Raw genomic sequence first — 22,191 nt, forward strand, 5'->3', positions numbered from 1 at the left:
CTCTCTCAATCCTCTCTCTCGTCCCTCTCTGTCTCTCGTCTCCCTCTCTCGTGAAGCCTTAGCTACTCACCCGCTAGCTAGTGGACCTTGGACCGCGTCTAGGCGCGGCTCTTCCTCCCTATCACCTCTCTCTCTCGGTTGGCTGCAGCGCTCCCTCTCCCTATCTCTCTCACTTACCCGCTAGTAGTGTTATGAGCGCGTCTAGGCACGTGCAGCGCGCGGCCCCTGGGCGCGGGCGCGGCGCCGCGTAGCAACTGCGCCAGGCCCCGCACGGCCCAGTGCGGCCCGTTGCCTTGTAATGCTCCCTCTCTCTCGGCCTCACTGCCTTAGTTACTTATAACTAGGGGAGGCATTTGGTTCTCATGATTTACGTTCGATGAAGCCTTAGTTACTTACAATCCGCTAGTGGGACCACTCCCTATCTCTTTCCACGTCGCTTCACGTCGCGTTCCATCGTCGCTCATCTAAGAACACGGCTGACATAGAACACCGCCTCAGTAACTTACTCGCTAGTAGACGAGGGCGCGTCTAGGCACGCGTAACACGCGCCCCACGCGTGGCTCTCTCTCTGTCCCACACGTGGATCTCTCTCCCACACGTGGCTCTCTCTACCACGCGTGGCTCTCACTACCACGCGTGGCTCTCACTACCACGCGTGGCTCTCACTACCACGCGTGGCTCTCACTACCACGCGTGGCTCTCACTACCACGCGTGGCTCTCACTACCACGCGTGGCTCTCTCTACCACGCGTGGCTCTCTCTACCACGCGCGGCTCTCCCTATCTCTCCCCCTCTTTCTCTCTTTCCTCCCCCCTCTCCCACCTCTTTCTCCTTTTCTTCCCCATCACTCACCCGCTAGTAATGCTGTGCGCGCGTCTAGGCACGTGCAGCGCGCGGCCCCTGGGCGCGGGCGCGGCGCCGCGTAGCAACTGCGCCAGGCCCCGCACGGCCCAGTGTCTTGTAGGGCTCCCTCTTTCTATACAGTGCGTGAAGTATTGGCCGCAATACGTCGCGTCCTTTCATATCGCGTTCTGTCGCTCGGCTGACTTAGAACACCGCCTCAGTAACTTACTCGCTAGTAGACGAGGGCGCGTCTAGACACACGTAACGCGCGCCCACGCTCGGCTCTCTCTCTATCTCACTCCCTCTTTCTTCTACGCGTGGCTATCCCTCTCCCTATCTCTCTCACTCACCCACTAGTAGTGTTGTGTGCGCACGCTCAGCCTCAGCGCTGCCTTAGTTACTCATTACTAGTAGAAGCATTAAGTTCGTTTACCTAGGATCACGTCTAACTTAGAACCACAGTAACTTACCCGCTAGTCTAATAGACCAATGGGCGCGCGCGGCTCTCTCTCTCTCTCTCTATCGTCTCCCTCCCTCTCCCTATCTCTCTCACTCACCCGCTAGCAGTATTATGAGCGCGTCTAGGCACGTGTAGCGCGCGGCCCCTGGGCGCGGGCGCGGCGCCGCGTAATAACTGCGCCAGGCCGCGCACGGCCCAGTGCGGCCCGTTGCCTTGTAGTGCACCCTCTCTCTCTCACTCTCTCTCACTTGGCTGCAACGCTCCCTGTCTCTCTCTCGCTCGGCATAAGCACTGCTTTAGTTGCTTATTACTAGTGAAGGCATTAGATTCGCTCTGATATCATTTCGACGCACGCTAAATACGCTTTGCTTTCGATGAAACTTTAGCTACTCACCACCCACTAATGCGATAGATGCACCTGGCCACGTGCAGCGCACGTCTCACGGCAGGATTTCTCTCTCTCCCCCTCACTCTCTTTCTCTCTCGCTCGGCCCCAGCACTTACCTAGGATCACGTCTGACTCAAAACACCGCCTCAGTAACTTACCCGCTAGTAGACGAGGGCGCGTCTAGGCACGCGTAACGCGCGCCCCACGCGCCGCTCTCTCTCTCTCTCTCTCTCCCACACGTAGCTCTCTCTCTCCCACTCATGGCTCTCACTACCACGCGTGGCTCTCTCTACCACGCGTGGCTCTCTCTACCACGCGTGGCTCTCTCTACCACGCGTGGCTCTCTCTACCACGCGTGGCTCTCTCTACCACGCGTGGCTCTCTCTACCACGCGTGGCTCTCTCTACCACGCGTGGCTCTCTCTACCACGCGTGGCTCTCCCTCTCTCTCCCTCCCTTCTCTCTTTCTCTCTCATCAGTACTCACCCGCTAGTAGTACTGTGCGCGCGTCTGGGCACGTGTAGCGCGCGGCCCCTGGGCGCGGGCGCGGCGCCGCGTAGCAACTGCGCCAGGCCCCGCACGGCCCAGTGCGGCCCGTTGCCTTGTAACGCTCCCTCTCTCTCGGCCTCACTGCCTTAGTTACTTAGAACTAGGAGAGGCATTTGGATCTCTCTGATTGACGTTCGATGAAGCCTTGTTACTTACAATCCGCTAGTGGAACCACTCCCTCTCTCTTTCCACGTCGCGTTCCAACGTCGCTCACCTAAGAACACGGCTGAGTTACCGCACACCAAACACCGCCTCAGTAACTTACTCGCTAGTAGACGAGGGCGCGTCTAGGCACGCGTAACACGCGCCCCACGCGTGGCTCTCTCTCTGTCCCACACGTGGATCTCTCTCCCACACGTGGCTCTCTCTACCACGCGTGGCCCTCCCTATCTTTCCCCCTCTTTCTCTCTCGCCTCCATCACTCACCCGCTAGTAAGAGAGAGGGAGCTTCTCTCTCGCTATCGTCTCTTGCTCGACTACATCGCGCTCTCTCTCTTTCTAGCTCGGTTGCAGCAGCAGCGCTCCCTATCTCTCTCTCTCGCACAGCCTCAGATACTCACCGGCTAGTGTACCTTTGAGCGCGCCTCTCACGCGGCATTCTCTATATCTCCCCTCTCTTTCTCTCTTATCACCTCCCCTTCTCTCGCTCAGCTTAGTACTCACCCGCTAGTAATATTGTGTGCCCGTCTAGGCACGTGCAGCGCGCGGCCCCTGGGCGCGGGCGCGGCGCCGCGTAGCAACTGCGCCAGGCCCCGCACGGCCCAGTGCGGCCCGTTGGCTTGTAATGCTCCCTCTGTCTCATTCTCACTTGGCTGCAGCGCTCCCTGTCTCAGCTCTGCGTGACTTATTACTAGAGGAGGCATTAGGTTCGCTCTGATATCATTTTGACGCGCGCTAAATACGCTTTGCGTTCGATGAAGCTTTAGTTACTCACCCGCTAGTAAGATGGGCGCACCTGGGCATGCGCTCTCTCCCCCTCACTCTCTTTCTCTCTCGCTCGGCCCCAGCACTCACATAGGATCACTGACTTAGAACACCGCCTCAGTAACTTACCCGCTAGTAGACCTCTGGGCGCGTCTAGACACGCGTAACGCGCGCCCCACGCGCGGCTTTCTCTGTCTCCCACGCGTGGATCTCTCTACCACGCGTGGCTCTCTCTACCACGCGTGGCTCTCACTACCACGCGTGGCTCTCTCTACCACGCGTGGCTCTCACTACCACGCGTGGCTCTCTCTACCACGCGTGGCTCTCACTACCACGCGTGGCTCTCACTACCACGCGTGGCTCTCTCTACCACGCGTGGCTCTCTCTACCACGCGTGGCTCTCCCTCTCTTTCCCCCTCTTTCTCTCTCTTGAACCTATTTCTCCCCTCTTTTTCTCTCACCCCCAGTACTTACCCGCTAGTAATACTGTGCGCGCGTCTAGGCACGTGTAGCGCGCGGCCCCTGGGCGCGGGCGCGGCGCCGCGTAGCAACTGCGCCAGGCCCCGCACGGCCCAGTGCGGCCCGTTGCCTTGTAACGCTCCCTCTCTCTCGCTCACAAGGCTACAGCGCTCCCTCTCTCACGCTCGGCCCCAGCACTACCTTAGTTCACTCGGCTACAGCGCTCCTTATCTCTGTCTCACTCGGCTTCAGCGCTACCTTAGTTACTTATTACTAGTAGAGGCATTAGATTCGCACTGATATCATTTTGATGCGCGCTAAATACGCTTTGCTTTTGATGAAGCTTTAGTTACTCACCCGCTAGTAAGATGGGCGCACCTGAGCATGCGATCTCCCCCCCTCACTCTCTTTCTCTCTCGCTCGGCCCCAGCACTACCTAGGATCACTGACTTAGAACACCGCCTCAGTAACTTACTCGCTAGTAGACGAGGGCGCATCTAGGCACGCGTAACGCGCGCCCCACGCGCGGCTCTTTCTCTGTCCCACACGTGGATCTCTCTCCCACACGTGGCTCTCTCTACCACGCGTGGCCCTCCCTATCTTTCCCCCTCTTTCTGTCTCGCCTCCATCACTCACCCGATAGTAAGAGAGAGGGAGCTTCTCTCTCGCTATCGTCTCTTGCTCGGCTACAGCGCGCTCTCTCTCTTTCTAGCTCGGTTGCAGCAGCAGCGCTCCCTATCTCTCTCTCTCGCACAGCCTCAGCTACTCACCGGCTAGTGTACCTTTGAACGCGCCTCTCACGCGGCATTCTCTCTATCTCCCCTCTCTCTCTCTCTTATCACCTCCCCTTCTCTCGCTCAGCTTAGTACTCACCCGCTAGTAATATTATGCGCGCGTCTGGGCACGTGCAGCGCGCGGCCCCTGGGCGCGGGCGCGGCCCCCCGTAATAACTGCGCCAGGCCCCGCAGGGCCCAGTGCGGCCCGTTGCCTTGTAGTGCACCCTCTGTCTCTCTCTTACTTGGCTGCAGCGCTCCCTGTCTCTCTCTCTCTTCTCCTTTTGGTCTCAGCTCTGCCTTAGTGACTTATTACTAGTGGAGGCATTAGGTTCGCTCTGATATCACTTTGATGCGCGCTACATACGCGTCGCGTTCGATGAAGCTTTAGTTACTCATCACCCGCTAGTGCGATTGGCGCACCTGCAGCGAGCGTCCTACGTGTGGAAGGGAGAGAGCCACGCGCTCTCTCTCTCCCTCTAGTGGCTCTCTCTATCTCCCAAGCGTAACTCTCTCCCACACATGGTTCTCTTTCCCAGGCGGGTTCTTCCACGCATGGCTTTCTCTCTCTCACGAGTTCCGCAAGTGGTGTTGTGAGTGATAGCGAGAGAGGGAGCACTAGCTCCTTCTCTCTCGCTATCGTCTCTTGCTCGGCTACAGCGCGCTCTCTCTCTTTCTAGCTCGGTTGCAGCAGCAGCGCTCCCTATCTCTCTCTCTCGCACAGCCTCAGCTACTCACCGGCTAGTGTACCTTTGAGCGCGCCTCTCACGCGGCATTCTCTCTACCTCCCCTCTCTCTCACTCTTATCACCTCCCCTTCTCTCGCTCAGCTTAGTACTCACCCGCTAGTAATACTGTGAGTGCGTCTAGGCACGTGTAGCGCGCGGCCCCTGGGCGCGGGCGCGGCGCCGCGTAGCAACTGCGCCAGGCCCCGCACGGCCCAGTGCGGCCCGTTGCCTTGTAATGCTCCCGCTAAGCCTACCCACATCTCTTCGAATTGTTTTTTGGAAGACCAGCCTATGAGGTTTGCTCTGAAATAGAATTTCAATATTTGTAAAATATTTAAAAATATAGCAAATGAAAAATATTGCAGTTATGATGCAGAATTTGCAAACTTAAGTGGTAATGGGAAAACTGAAAAATGAGAATTCCCCCACAAAGATTGACGCTCTGCTAAAGGAATGTTTATTGTATGGCAATAAAAATATTAAATAAATTACCCGAAGATATTAAAACATTGACATTTACTAAATTTAGAAATAATTTATTACAATTCTTAAAACAAAAGATGTATTTATTACACAGTCAATGAATTCCTGACCGAAAAATCTTTTTGACATTTTGTACTTGACATCTAAAAATTTCTTATGTATCATTGACATTGTATGAATCTAATGTAATAATATGTTTGTGCTATTTCAATAATTCATAATCATTTTCTGATATTTGCATGATATTCAATTAATAATAATACTACTTCTTAATATTAAAAACATAACCGTATTTTTTGTAATATTTGCACATCGTATGTACGATAGAATATGTTGGAAACTTCTCTTTTTATAACCATTTGTAACCGTATTCTGGCAAATAAATGATTTATTTTATTCATTATTATTATTGGGCGGGGCAAAAAAGTTCTCGAGACAATCTAATGAAGGTCGCGGGAAGCACGTGAATGCGGACAGTGCAGGACCGGTCGTAGTAGAAATCCTTGAGGGAAGCCTTTATGCATGAGTTAACGTATTTGAAATCAATTACAGTCTCGACTTGATCTAACAATAATTTGGTTGGCACCACCAATCGATTGTCATACTTTTTGGCAATGACAAGCTATGACATAACTTTTTATCAAACTCAATAAACACACTCTAATTTTAATAGGTTAAAAAAAGATATCATTGGTACGGTCAGCGTCAAATTGTTCGTGACACCCAAAGTGGCCAAAACGTTGACAACACAACCTCATTCCAATGTAACAAAGACGTGTTGCGAACTTTTTGGCTACTTTGGGTGTCACGAAGTATTTGAAGCTGACTGTACTATCTATCTCTATAGCAATGGGTATATTACCTGTACAAAAACGCCTCCAAAACATCCATATCTTGCAGCGCTTGGAGCGGCAGGTCTATCCTTTGAATCTGGTCGTTTTTGGACACCACCTCGACGGATGACCACGCTATGGGCGGGATTAGTGCTATGTTGCTTACTATGTCTAACCTGTAAAGTTATTTTTAAATTAATTATGATTGAATACATTGTTGAAGGATTTAGGCGTCCATTCAAAGACTATATTTAGATAACTAGTAAGCGTTACATAGCAAATTATTAGTTTAGATGCGATTTTTTTTAGTTTACACTTTTTTATCATAAACTAGCTTTTGCCCGCGGCTTCACCCGCGTGAAATTTCGTTTGTCACAGATCGTTATAAATTTTAGCCTATATTTTATTCTGGGTTATAAACAATAATACTGTAAAATTTCATCAAAATCCGTTCAGTAGTTATTACGTGAAAGAGTAACAAACATCCAGACATCCAAACTTTCGCATTTATAATATTAATAGGACAAACGGCAAGGGCAAAATGAAAATTCTCAGACTCAATTTAAAAAAAAACAAGATAAACATTTAAACCTATTAAACTTTCGATTTAAAAACCTTCTCTTAACTAAAAAAATCTTAATAACAGGTCTTTTATTTGAAATATATATCTCTCTCTCTTTCTCTCACTCTCTCTCACTATTAAAAACCTTATAAAGTTAAAAAAGATCTTAAAATCAACTCAAATCATCTTAAAACTTATTAATAATGGCAAATGTAACCAATCTTACCTCGACAAACTAACGAGCAAGCTCTCAATCGGCCATCTGTAACACTTTGCTATGCACCCGTCGTTCCTCTTATGCTCCCAGTAGTCAATCAACGTGACCAGTTTGTCGCCCACTATGATCAGATCCGGCTGCGGACCGGAATCATGATGCTGGATGAACTGCTTGAGGACTAGCGGTCTTGTGTCCTGGACAATATGGTTTATTTTGGTTTAAATATTTGACATAAGACTCCATGAACAAGACGTTGAAGTTAGAATGAAATGGCGGCGCATGATTAAGGCGAAGCAAAAGAAGAAGACTAAATTAGAGCTCCCATATTCTGAACTTTATTGAGATAGAATAATGCTCAAAACTATAAAGGGGTTGATGTATTAAATCTTTATTCAAATACGATAAAAATAGAATTACAGCTAGAAGCAGAATAGATCTGCTATTTCTTTTTTTCGTCTCTCACATCGTTTTAACCTGGTTCACAAAATGGCTCAAAAACAATATTAATGACATGCCTTGTTAAGAATACAAAGGGATTGAAATTAAGTGTGTGTCAATATGATCGATTTAATCGAATGAATTTTCGATAACAGAAAAATTTTACGTTTTGACGTTTTTGACTTTTGAGTCAAAGTATTTTTTTTTTCATTTGCATAGACTAATCTATATATATAAAAGAAAGTCGTGTTAGTTACTCCACTTATAACTCAAGAACGGCTGCACCGATTTAGCTGAAAATTGTCAGGGAGATAGTTTAGAGCCAGGAGAAGGACATAGGATACTTTTTATCCCGTTCGAAATAAAAAAATGTCTGCTTATTTATTGCCATTAAGGCGGAACAAAGTTCGCCGGGTCAGCTAGTATTTAAATAATTCTTAAAAATCGTCAAAGACTGAAAAATAAATCGATCATACTGACACACATTTGCGATACAGCAGAAAGGGTAAGAATATTTAATCAGTTCCCTTCAAAACTCACCTTAACTAAATACTTGACGACAGCATACAAGCAACTGATAGCCGACTGCGTTCTATTCACATTCCCTTCCGTATTCAACTCCGTCCATATCTCTTCAAACGTCAACGCCTTCGCCACGTTATCCATCACTATCTGAATGACGTTGTCGACTATGACGTTATCTGTCACAACAGCCGGCACTCGGAAAGAAACGTCAGTAGGCACGGGACTTTCGACTACTTTTTTATTCTTAATCAAAAAGGATAAATATTGTAATGATATAACGCAAAATGTAGATATGTTCTTCGCTAGACTGGACGGTAGAATGTTTTCTATGCATTTCTCAAGTAAATCACAGTCGGTCTCGTCTATAATGCTTATCATTCTATCTAGAGAACTCAGGAAACCAGACATAATGGTTTGGAGTATCACAAATTCTTGATAAAATAGTTTGTCTTGGAAAACTTGGTGGCAGCGTCTTGTATACCTGTCTATGGTCAGTTCTACATTTAAATTGAAGTTCTCTGACTGACTCATAGGTCGGTTTTGCTTTGGGAACAGTCTAATGACGTCTGTCAAACACTTGTCAAATGCCGCGACTGACACTTGGAACAGATAAGGAATCTCTGGAGGAACGAAATCCACTTCATCGTCAGATAACTGGAGATTGCCAAACTTCTCTTTGACTTCGTCGTCTGTTATTGGAATAAAGAATTGCGATTTCGACTCTTTATTGTCGCTCTTTTTGAACACATGTAGAGTATTGACAACATTGAGTTTGTTGCTGTCGATTGATGACGTCATTTCCTCTTTTCTCTTAGACATTTTCCTCTGGTGTCTTATTTTGTCCCTTTCTGCTTCTCTGCTCTCTTGAACAGATACTACATTTAGGAATTCTCGTATGAAATTGTCGCATGCGACTTTGAAACAGGGGTTTAGCAGTTTCCTGTCGAATTCTGGACATGACACGACCGTTGTCAGATCTTCTTTTGACAGGTTTGACAGTAAGTGTGCTAACTCATTGTGTTTTGCCACTTTGGGTGAGGAACAGTGGATTTGACAGCATCTGAAAAAAAAAATAATGACGTTAGTGATGTTTAATTAATTATTTGATACATGGAGAGACAAAAAATCTGTTAACCCTTGAGCAAGCGTTAAAATATAGTGACCATTATTGTATACATTTCTATTGGACTATTCCTATTACTGCAATTCTTACGTAGCCAAGCCAGTTAACCTTCAATAAAAACCAAACCAATGAAGTTTGTTCCAGAGGAAATTATATTGCCTAACATTGAGGGACAGAAATAACTTGCTTGGTGTAAGGGTTAAATATGATAACCAGCCGGCCTAGGATGCGCGCCGTGATAATCTTATCGATGATTTTAGTCAACAAATGTATAGGTTTATCGCGTAAAATCGATAAAATGCGTCATCATCATCATCATTTCAGCCATAGGACGTCCACTGCTGAACATAGGCCTCCCCCAATGCTTTCCTTGTTGATCGATTGGTAGCGGCCTGCGTCCAGCGCCTTTACGATGTCGGCGGTCCACCTTGTGGGTGGACGTCTCACGCTGCGTTTTCCGGTACGCGGCCTCCATTAATGATAAAATGTGTAAATCACAAGTTTATCATAGTGCGCATCTTATGCCTGCAGGCATTGTAATATGTTACTGACCTGCTTTTAACTTGATTCAGCAACCAGTTGCTATCCACATTGGTAGTCAATATGTGTTGGGGGTTGATTGCTCTGTCTTGGGATAGGTCTAATGGAGATAAATCGTGCACACTTGATGCTAGCGAGTTCAACTCCTTTACTAAAGTTGAGTAGCTGAAACGAAATGAAAGAATTTAATCAAATTAGGAGTTGTTTTAGTCATATAGAGGTCATCTTGTATATTGTGTTGTAAATTTTGCTTGCGTCTTTACCCACATACATTTTGGTCTATCACATGACTTCAAAGGGTCAAAGAATGTCTTTAAAGGGCGCGTGTCCCCCTTAAAAAACTGGGATAAAAACTATGTTACTGAGTTTGTGATCACGGACAGATTAATGGATGGATGTTTGTTTAAGCTATTGAAGAAAATCGCTTTGAAATTCGGTATTAAGTCAAACCCAGGGAAAATATACCATCGTTTTATACCGGTTTAGGAATTTAGTCGTTCTGTGACAGACCAAAACACATGCAGGTAAAGCCGCGTGCAAATGCTAGTACTGTATAAATAAAAGGTAATTATAATATCTTACCGCACATGAACTTTGTCTCTCTGCAGCAACTCAAGCGCAACTTGCACATCTTCTTTGGACAACTGAACGTTTATTTTCTCCACTGGCAACTCTTTTAACATTTTACATCTTTCTTCTGCCAGTTTCGCGAATCTGTCAAAGAAAACACATGTCATAAATGATTAAGTTGCCCAGCCGATATATTTTCCCGAAGTAGTGGTAAGGCAAGCTATACCAGGCCAGGATGTACTTTTCCTACAAGACTGGTAGGCATTTAAGTAGCAGAATCAATACCATTTGTTTGATCGAGTGTAAAAATTACACCCTGTATCAACATCATCATTTCAGCCACAGGACGTCCAGTGCTGAACATAGCTTTCCATGTTGATCGATTGGTAGCGGCTCGCATCCAGCGCAAACGAAGCTTAAGTCGAATTTCCATGTTGCGCCCTACCACAGAATAAGTAATAGTACAGGTACAGAAGGATTACTCCGCAAGACGATTTAAATAAATGCGAGTCTTGCTACCACGCGATACAGTGGAATTCAGCTCGCACAGCACTACGTACCTACAATTTTATTCACCTACAAGTTTTGTCTCTTTCTATCGCGTGCCTCTGAACTCTTCTTACGCTGTTAGGGTTGCTGTCTAGTGAAAAAATAATTAATCAACTTATGTGTCATGAGGTACGTATGTAGCTAAGTACGCATTCATTATGGAAAACCTTGGGAGAGGCCTTTGTCCAGCAGTGGACGTCATTTGGTTCGAACGAACGAACGCATTCTGAGCAGTAGTCATGGTAGGTTAGGTTCCTATACTATCCTAAGAATTATTGATTACCTACATGGCCAACATACTTTTCAGCATCTTTGGGAAGCGAAAAAAAAAAGATAAATAAAATCCGGTAGATTTCTTTTCGAATTTAAACACCCGAACGCCGCACAATATTTCTTTCTCTTTATGTCCATTTTTAAATAATACTTCGATCATAGAATTGAGAATGTTACTAGGTATGCAAAATCACTTGAAACCTATGTTACAGTTAAGCTTTTACATTTACAAATACATTAGTTTTTATTTCATTCAAAAATACCCAGTAGTTATGATTTTATAGGCATTCAAAGTTCGCTTAAATATTGAGTCCCGCCGACGGTCACGTGACCCCGTGTGACGTACATTCACAGCGTCCGCTCACTAGAAAACGGATATAAACATACTTAAATAATTTTTTTTTGTAAATACAAACTTATTATACATATTAACACCCAGACCCATCACAGAAATTAAAATTGAACCAAACCCAAACTTGATGCGATTGTGTCGTTTTATTGCGAATTACCTTCCAGCTCCATCATTAGACCCCGATTACTATATAGAATTAAAATACTCATCAATACAAAACGAACGAGCCCAAACTCGATGCATTTAAGTCGTTTTATTATAGAGTTCCTATGGCCACCTTCCAGCTCCATCATCAGATCAGCTCCATGTCATCATAATATTGCATGGTCATCCAAATCACATGTGTTTGCGAAATTTCAGCTTAATCGGTTGCCTGGAAGTGGGTCTTAATTCAGTTTGCAAGATTCCACCCATACAAATATGAGCCAGTCGTTGTAATATGACGTCACGCGCATAAAATGGCGGGCCGGCCGCCGCCCGCACTTTTAAAATTCAATATCTTGGAAACTAATTGACGTATCGAAATAATTCTTTCACGTGTATTTTTTATTTTTAACAGAGAATACAGAAAGCTAAAAAACAAAATTAGTGAACATTCTTCATTAGGTACTACAACGCACGCCAGCGTCCTGACGGGCGCGCGCGTGACACTCGACTGATATAATACCCGCCGGCGGGGCGCTTCGATGTAGGTAATTATCGGATGTACCGCGCGGAGTGAGCCAGGCCTGGCCCTACCCAGTTTCAGTTGGGAGCTCAATTCTCGAGATTGTTGACAATATGTCTACCTCAGACAAATGATCCAGCTAGGTAGGTCCAATTTGGAGAAGGAGGTCAATCGTCGAATCCAACTCGACTAGGCAGCGTTCGGGAAACTACGCAACATCTTTTCATCCAAATTACCTCAGTGCCTGAAGACGAAAGTCTACAACCATTGTGTGTTACAAGTGATGACTTAAACCTTGTATATTAATTAATAATTTTAACTTAAATATAATAAAGACATACCTCATTGCTATCGCCGGTTCCAGTTTCCCAATAATCCGACATATCAAGAACACTAACGCCCCAGATTGACTTTCGTGGCATAGTGATAGCATTTTGTAAGTGTTTAGAGCAAACTCGTCCTGAAATCAAATCATTAAATTAGGCATGATGTGATTTGCCTTTTTTAATCGCATTTTAAAATGAGAGAAACACGGGCCTCGACGCGAAATTGAAAAATGACTCACTCACTGCGGCCGCCCGTCGCACAGTCGCGACAGCAATATAATTACGCGCGAGCGATAGGGAATTAGGGATGGGTAGCTTGGGGTCATTGGACGAAATTCTACCTGCTCGGCGACCGAACTTTAGAACGTGCACGCGGTTGACTAGAAGCCACGTTAGATGACCTCATGATGATGATGATGATTCATACCTTCAAACAGCTCTGGCACCTCGCTGCGACCGCTTGCAGTAACAACCCAGAAGCGCCGCCAATCTGTTGCACCTTGCCTATCAGGTTCTGTATAATGTCTTCCCGGTACTGGCTGACTAGAATGTGCACGCGGTTGACTAGCAGCCACGTTAGATGGATGGCTTCGGTTAGACCGTTTTCTACCTGCAAGAAGAAAAAAATGGCATGTTTTTCTTACGAGTGCTAGAATCACCAGGCTTCTCTGTGCTCTGGAACAGGCCACATACAACTGGCCGTGGGAGAAGCAGCTTTCCTTCAATTCTACCAAAACCGCTAAAACTCTCACGAAGCGTCCGCGCGCGCAGAGTTAAACAGTGAACTCTCTCATTATTTTTGTCATTACTTCACTTCGGAAATAAAATTAAGGTCTACAGAGAGGATGTTTGATACAAGATCAAGATACTTTGCACGGTAGTGTAAGATGCCCTTTTTTACACTCTTTGGGAAATCTGACGTTCAGCAATGGTGTCCCATTGGCTTAAAATGATAATACTTGAGAGACTGAAAACTCTATAGAATGTTCTCTCCGTGTTTTGTGGTTAATCCAGCAGGGACTAGCGAGCGAGTAGTAACGCATGCGCGCATTTTATTCTCCTGTTAACCGACTTTATTAAAATGGGAAAAAGAAAAAAACAGGCAAAAAGAAACACTATTCTAAAATTTGCTCGGTGATAATACTCACAAAGTACTCGCAGTAAGCCATAACGCACGCTATCTGCAATATATCAGCGCACAGTAATCCCGTATCTCCGCTTCTCGCGCTAAGAGGCAAATTGCGCGCGTAGCCGATCAGTTTCTGCCAGTACTTGTGGGAGAGACACTTGCGCGAAGACTCATGCACGAAAGACATTGGTGCGAATGGTCTTTTATGAGAAAAGACGCTTGCGCGAAAGACAAGTGTGCGAAAGACATTGGCGCGAATGGTCTTTTATGAGAAAGACGCTGGCGCGAAAGACACGTGTGCGAAAGACATTGGCGCGAATGGTCTTTTATGAGAAAGACGCTGGCGCGAAAGACAAGTGTGCGAAAGACATTGGCGCGAATGGTCTTTTATGAGAAAGACGCTGGCGCGAAAGACAAGTGTGCGAAAGACATTGGCGCGAATGGTCTTTTATGAGAAAGACGCTGGCGCGAAAGGCAAGTGTGCGAAAGACATTGGCGCGAATGGTCTTTTATGAGAAAGACGCTGGCGCGAAAGGCAAGTGTGCGAAAGACATTGGCGCGAATGGTCTTTTATGAGAAAGACGCTGGCGCGAAAGGCAAGTGTGCGAAAGACATTGGCGCGAATGGTCTTTTATGAGAAAAGACGCTTGCGCGAAAGACACGTGCGCAAAAGACAGCCGTGTAAAATACACTTGCGCGTAATCACATGAGCTAAAAGCCAAGAAAAGACACTAGCGGGAATGTAGACGCTCGCTTCGCGCAAGCGAAACAATTTTTGCGTTGTTTGCGAAAACTATTTGACGTTTGTCTATCTATGCTATTGCATCGTAGCTCCTGAATGGCTGAAGCTACTTCAATTTTAGTATAACGTGCGTATAATACTCACAAAATACTCGCAGTAAGCCATGACGCACGCTATCTGCAATATATCAGCGCACAGTAATCCCGTATCTCCGCTTCTCGCGCTAAGAGGCAAATTGCGCGCGTAGCCGATCAGTTTCTGCCAGTACTTGTGTGAAAGGAAGTTTAATCTGGAATAGATATTTTTATGTTGAATGGACTAGTTTATTAAAAGCAGTTTTAATTTCAAAATAAAACCGTCGATGATTATTTGCACTTATAATAGGCGACGCTACTCTTTACGCCTGAATAGTTATCACCTGCCATGTCATTCGATCTAAATACACTGGACGGCGACATATTGGCCAGAGATCAAAAATATTTTAACTTTCAGTTATTTCGACACAAGTTTTATTCGAATGAAGACGGTGTTTAAATGTTCTAGATGAAATATAATATAAGGTTTTTCAGGTCTTGGTGCAGTTATTAATGGATGGATTGGACAGTGGCAAGAATTATTTTATTTCAAAATAGGAACTTCATTAATTTGAAACCACAGATTTTTATTACAATTTAAGCTTGCAAAAATTCCGTTTCTTCCAGCCATCAAAAAAATTAAACTAAACCTCAACGTAATACCTATTAAAGTCCACATTACCTTATCAACAAATGCGACCAGTGCGCAGCTCTAAGGCAGATCAAGTTAAGCAGGTCCAAAGGTAAACTAAACCTTAACACAGCAACCTTAAGGTCCACATTACCTTATCAACAAGTGCGACCAGTGTACAGTCAGTAGCGGCGCGCGGTGCGCCGCTCTAAGGCAGATCAAGTTAAGCAAATCCAAGGGTATGTTCTCTTCTGGACTGTACAAGCCAGTATTGAGTCCGCTTTGTTCGTTGTGAAGGAGATTCTGTGCTATTTTCGCTGTGAGAGGGAAAAGGCAGCCGTCTGTGAAAAAAAAACATTTATTTACCACAATAAACATTTAAAATTAATAAAAGTATGAGACTGAACTCTACAGTGAATAAGTGACTGTACTCTTTACAAATTTAAGGTTTTAAATTGAAAATATACGTAAATAAAGCTGCTTACATAACAAATTACGAAAATAGTTCTATCTTTAGGTAAATAAAGGTGAAAAAAAAATTACACTGTGTGGGACATAGTTATTTAAAATTGATTGAATTCCCTCAAAATTTTCTGTATGCTATTTGCTTGAATACAAAAAAGCACTGTTAGTCGCTCAAACACTATGGAATCAGTGTGTTGTATATTGCAAGTGAAAAAGCAATATTTACAGCTGTTATTTTGGATAAAATCTTAAATAAATACCTGTAGGTCCCCTTCATCATCATCATTTCAGCCATAGGACGTAAACTGCTGAACATAGGCCTCCCCCAATGACTTCCACATAATTCTTAGATGTGCAATAAAAAGTATTTAATATTCTAAATGTCACTTACTTGTCAAATGCAGCATATGCTTCACTTGCACAATAATATTCACGCAGACCGCATACAACAAACTGTGATTCTGTCCTTTATCGCCCATATCTTTACGGTCCAAATCGGCGCAGCTCGCCTCATGACAGCAATCCATCTCTATAATCGCGTATGTCAATGTTTTGAATAAGAATCTGACAAGTACCACATCTGGTGACAAGTTTGCGCAGTTTTCGTTGACGTTTTGGACGTTTAAAGGGTCCGAATCTTGTTTCACGTTGAAAAATATGGAGTGAGGAGATATACACGTGGCTTTTAAGTAGTTAATCGATAGGAGGATCTCGCTTTCGGGAATGAGTATTAACACTTTTCGCAGTAGCACCATTATTATTGAGAGGTACCGCAGTTTCAGCTTGTATGGTGTGGTGGCCTGGAAAAAAACATAAATTCTTCAATCAACTAGATATTTACTTTTTAAATCAATATTCATTTGAAAATGTGGCGTTGACTGCTATTAGGAATTTATGAGCAGACTTTAGTTTATCGTCGGATAATTTAGTAGCTGAAGAATTTAGGCTAAGCGCGCACGGGTGACTTTTTGTCACCGTGACAATATTTCTCTTTTACACTTTTGTAAAGAAAAAAAGAGAAACAACGTAGTGCTTGTTCTTATGTATGGAGAGACATACTGACACTGTGACAAAAGTCACCAGTGTACGCACGCCTTTAATCCCCACGTTGGCCAGATGGAAAAACTCACGACTATGTGCTCAATTTTGTACATCACTAAAATTAAGAAATGTTCAGGACAAATTAATTGACTAACTACCAACAACAAGCGAGTTCGATCCCCGCACAATACAAACTTTGGTTTGATTATTTTCAATGTAGAAATAATAATAATCATAATAGATATAGATTTTAAACTTTCGCGTTCCATTTCAACTAAAATAGTAACACGGGTCTTAACGCGACGTTTATTAATGAGTTACATTATGTACGTCACTTCACTTGACGTTTCGGCTGCGATGCTGCATAATACATAATGTAACTCATTAATAAACGTTGCGTTAAGACCCGTGTTATAATAATCATCATCGTCATCATTTGACCCCACCCAATGACTTCCACATCGCACGGTTGGTAGCGGCAATAATAATAACATACAGAAAAAAGTGTAGTGGGATTTTCTTAATTTGATAAGTATAAATTATTTTCTGTCTCATCCACTTATATTAAAAATGTAAATGGACATAAGTAAAAAAGTTGCTTACCTGCTCAGGAGGCGCTTTGAACAATATCTTCAGCAACAACTCGACTCTACTCTGTTCTAATAAAACATCTCTATACACAGAGTCTATCAGTCTCTCCAAAGAAGATATGGCTTCAAAACTGTCAATTTCCACCGATCTCTGGTTCAATAGATTAAGGAGAGTGTCACAGGCCAACTCCGACCATCTGTAGTAGGATTCCGGATGCTCTTGAGAGAGAGACAGCACGCAGGAAACCAGGTCTAGTACCTGTGGAAGAAAGAGATGAGTATAAGCACAGAATAATAATAAGTACTACTACGTACAGAAGGTTTTCTTCGCGAAGGTATTTAAAAAAAATTATGCTCAATGTCGTTAACTATATGGTGTAATTTAGCCTGTCTCAAGAGTCGAGCACCATTTTGTTGACAAACGTCAGTGATCGGTACTGCGCCGAAGCCATAGGGCTGACTTCGGTAAAATTATGTGTGACGTGAGGTGCCAAACTGCGGAAAATGGCGGAAGAAATACATAAATGAGCATGAATTACATTTTTGTGTTTCTATTATTCTTCAGGCAGTTAAAATACTGCACAGTATTGATTACACCACCGTTTTTACATAGTTTATTGGTTTTACAATGCAAATGGGTGAAGAATACAGGAGTACACGTCGATTAGATATCTCAGATGTAGTCGCGCGTGTTTTGTTTTCGATGCAAACTCGCGGAGATGAACAGGCCTGGTATAAGTTGGTTTGTTTCAGCCAAATGCTGTCCAATGCTGGACAAAGGCCTCCCCCAAGGATTTTCAACGACCGGTCTGGCGCTGCCAGGTGCCTTCCGCGACCTTCACCAGATCGTCGGTCCGCCGAGTGAGAGGCCTGACTACACTAAGTTCATAATTGAGGATAAGCTAGGAATAAAATAGTTGGGAAAGAATACATGCATACTAATAATATTATAATTACGAAAGTCAAATTGTCGCTTATGTTCTTTTTACGCGTAAACCCCTGAATTGATTTAGATGTATTTTAAACTGAAGAGATAATAACATTTTAACAAAATTGAAACACTTATTACTCACAACCGTGAAATATAAAAGAAAAAAAATACAAAAATTCTTATTTTAAAATGATAAAGTATTTAATTTATTACAACAATGAACTTGGTGCCGTTAAACGTTATAATTTTATTTTTTTTGCGAATAAATTCATCTTTTCGTGCTAGTGGCGCCCTCTGCAGAGAATTGTGCGTGAAGTTGTTCTTCAATAGCAAATGTTTCAAAAGTGAAGCAATAGATGGCGCTGTACGTTTCCTGAATCGCGCAAAACAAGTTTTTTTTCCTGACTTGACTACATACGACGCTCATAGTGATAGAAAATTCAAACTTCGTAAAAGTAATTTTTGAAGGCAGATCGATAACTTACATCGATCAGCCATACGAAGCCGATTCCCTCTCATCATATTATAGCCAAAACTACACTCAACCAACATCAAATAAACCGCATCTTCCACAACGCGAACTTTTAAGATTTTCTTCTGACACAATCATACACTCAACATCAAATAAACCGCACCTTCCGCGACGCGAACTTTAAAGATTTTCTTCTGACACAATGAAGAATGTTCACTAATTTTGTTTTTTAGCTTTCTGTATTCTCTGTTAAAAATAAAAAATACACGTGAAAGAATTATTTCGATACGTCAATTAGTTTCCAAGATATTGAATTTTAAAGGTGCGGGCGGCGGCCGGCCCACCAATTTATGCGCGTGACGTCATAATATAGTGACTGACTCAAATTTGTATGGGTGGAATCTTGCAAGCTGAATTAAGACCCACTTCCGGACAACCGATTAAGCTGAAATTTCGCATACACATGTAATTTGGATCACCATGCAATATTATGATGTCATGGAGCTGATCTGATGATGGAGCTGGAAGGTGGCCATAGGAACTCCATAATAAAACGACTTAAGTCCATCGAGTTTGGGCTCGTTCGTTTTGTATTGACGAGTACTTCAATTATACAGGGTGTTAGGTAAATGGGTATATGAGCCGACACTAGCCCATGTTAACATGGTCATATAAATATAATAAAATATTTTTTATAAAATCCGATTTGTATGAAAATTAAAATAATTAAAATTAAGATATCAATTTTCTGACTTCACCATACCATTTATATGACCATGTTAACATGGGCTAGTGTCGGCTCATATACCCATTTACCTAACACCCTGTATATAGTAATCAGGGTCTGATGATGGAGCTGGAAGGTACTTCGCAATAAAACGACACAATCGCATCAGATTTGGGTTTGGTTCAAATATAATTTCTGTGATGGGTCTGGGTGTTAATATGTATAATGTGTATGTATTTACAAAAAAATGTATGTAAGTATGGTTACATCCGTTTTCTAATGAGCAGACACTGTTAATGTACAGTCACGGAATGAAAAGGTTCGTCAGTTTTCAAATTGATTCCTTCAACGAATCGCGAGCACATATTACCTTTTGAAACTATGTTACAGAATAATCTCGAGTTAGAGAAAATAATCTTTAACTGTTCGTCAGTAAAGTTCAAAATTATTCAGATCAAAGTTGTTTGACGATTTATCTTGTCAAGAAGATTATTATGATTGATAAACTAAAACCTTCTTGTTGGTTCAACCTGCCATTATTATTTCTATTAAATAAAAAAAACTATTGTCAATTGGTCAATGTCATCATTGCATTGCACTGATGGGATAGAAAAATAAACAAGCAAAACCTTATTTGTTAGCAAACGTCATATTTATTTAAATGTTAGCAGCACTGTTTCTTGCACTGTTATGTTGGCAGGTTTGACTCTTACTTACAGTACCTAGTGCAAGCGAAAACCGACACTAAGGTGACGAACCTTTTCATTCTGCGACTGTACGTCACGCGGGGTCACGTGACCGTCGGCGGGACTCAATATTTAAGCGAACTTTGAATGCCTATAAAATCATAACTACTGGGTATTTTTAATGAAATAAAAACAAATGTATTTGTATATGTAAAATTTTAACTGTAACAAAGGTTTCAAATGATTTTGCATACCTAGTAACATTCTTAATTATGGTACCCCAACAATATTAGTGTTATTTGAAGGCCCAATAAATATCCTTAAAGAAAAACACATTTAACTTCTTAATAAACGATTAACAGGTACCATAAATGTGATTTGAAAAAATACCTCACTTGGGGCTCACCCACCTCTGGGATCAATTAGACCAACTTTTATGTTTAGAAAACCAAATAATAATCTCACGTGTCCTCTTTAACAGATGGATAGCGATTAATCCCAACTTAACAGTTTTATAGCCATAAAAGTTGTCTCAAGCGTAACTACCTGATTATTGAAGAAGTGACTCTGGATCCTCCTAAAGACACATATTTGGGGTACCTAAAAACCTTTCCTTTAATTAAATGAAGTTTAGAACTAGACTTTTAAATGGTACTAATATTGGTGGGAAGTGAGGATGCATACGTTTGAAAGTGCTTGTCGCGGGAGGTGCGATTTATTTGATGTCGAGTTTATTTGTTAATAGTTGCAAGTTGCACTTTTTGATCGAATCAAAAATCGAATCCGTCATAACTCGATACAAAAAAAAGCCTTTAGTAGACCCACTGTTCCACCAAACTCATTGACAGGGAGGCGCCACCATCGTTCAACCACAGAATAAGTAATAGTACCTATACATACAGTGTGTCAGGGCATGTATAGACACAGTTCATTCAACTAAAATAGTAAGACACGGGTCTTAACGCGACGTTACGTCGTGTCTTACTATTTTAGTTGAAATTGACAGCTTATGATTGTTATGATGGTGATTTAGACAGTTGAAACATTTCGTTTCATGAATCTTCTAATCTTCCTAAGAATAAAAATATTGAGGTGTAAAAATCAATCACTTTTTTGTGCTTTCATCCTTCCAAAATAACAATTAATAATCTTTCTCAATTAACCTAAACAAGAATTTTAAATACTTATTAGTTTTTATTTATTATAATTTGTGAAAAAATATTACATGAATTGCATAATGCGTTAATCGGAACTTTTGCTCATACGGATGGACATGAACAATCGCAACCAATCAATAATCAGTATGGTGATCATCTCACCATCGAATCATAATTTTATTCTCTCAGGCAGATCAGAGGTCAGTCAGTACGTGTGTGTTTGCCTTGTATGGCCGGTTGTATTCCATGCGATTTCTCCACGAGTTGTTTGTTATTGTTATTTGTTGTTTTTATAGAATAAAATACAAATTATTTGTGATTTATTATGAAACAACGTTTATTCCATATCAAGATACCAATCAAATTATTTTGTAAATAGTTTATCGTGAAATATTTTTGCCAAATGAAACATTTGGCATAACATACCTACTTTGCCAAACAATAATTTGCTAAACAATAATATGCCAAAAACGATATTTGCGAATTAAAAGTTTGCAATAAGTTGTTTTGCCAAATGAGAATTTGCCAAATGAAAATTTGCGAAACGTTGTTTGCGATGTGATAATTTGGGAAACGTTTTTTGGCCAAACATTAGTAATCCTGTAATTTAGCCTGTCTCAAGAGTCGAGCACCATTTTGTTGACAAACGTCAGTGATCGGTACTGCGCCGAATCCATAGGGCTGACTTCGGTAAAATTATGTGTGACGTGAGGTGCCAAACTGCGGAAAATGGCGGAGGAAATACATGAATGACAATGAATTATATTTTGTGTTTCGATTATTATTCGGGCAGTTAAAATACTGCACAGTATTGATTACACCACCTTTTTACATAGTTTATTGTTTTTACAATGCAAATGGGTGAAGAATACACGAGTACACGTCGATTAGATATCTTAGTTAGGAGGTGTAGTCGCACGTGTTTTGTTTTCGATGCAAACTCGCGAAGATGAACAGGCCTGGTAT

At 42.8% G+C, this 22,191-nt stretch overlaps 1 protein-coding gene across 1 annotated transcript in view; it reads right to left on the reverse strand.

The window, feature by feature from the left end:
- Window positions 1–22,191, reverse strand: part of LOC135083633 (huntingtin) — an 87,707-nt gene that overhangs the window by 16,203 nt on the left and 49,313 nt on the right. The window contains exons 24-36 of the mRNA XM_063978336.1: window positions 17,266–17,511; window positions 16,013–16,421; window positions 15,311–15,497; window positions 14,596–14,740; window positions 13,729–13,866; window positions 13,008–13,190; window positions 12,596–12,714; window positions 10,426–10,557; window positions 9,856–10,008; window positions 8,196–9,240; window positions 7,227–7,411; window positions 6,468–6,614; window positions 5,237–5,425 (exon numbers count right to left, since the gene is read on the reverse strand). Coding sequence (XP_063834406.1) covers window positions 5,237–5,425; window positions 6,468–6,614; window positions 7,227–7,411; window positions 8,196–9,240; window positions 9,856–10,008; window positions 10,426–10,557; window positions 12,596–12,714; window positions 13,008–13,190; window positions 13,729–13,866; window positions 14,596–14,740; window positions 15,311–15,497; window positions 16,013–16,421; window positions 17,266–17,511 — 3,278 coding nt within the window. The remainder of the gene's footprint in view (window positions 1–5,236; window positions 5,426–6,467; window positions 6,615–7,226; window positions 7,412–8,195; window positions 9,241–9,855; window positions 10,009–10,425; window positions 10,558–12,595; window positions 12,715–13,007; window positions 13,191–13,728; window positions 13,867–14,595; window positions 14,741–15,310; window positions 15,498–16,012; window positions 16,422–17,265; window positions 17,512–22,191) is intronic.

The sequence above is a fragment of the Ostrinia nubilalis genome, chromosome 24 (genome assembly GCF_963855985.1).
Source record: "Ostrinia nubilalis chromosome 24, ilOstNubi1.1, whole genome shotgun sequence".
NCBI lineage: Eukaryota > Metazoa > Arthropoda > Insecta > Lepidoptera > Crambidae > Ostrinia > Ostrinia nubilalis.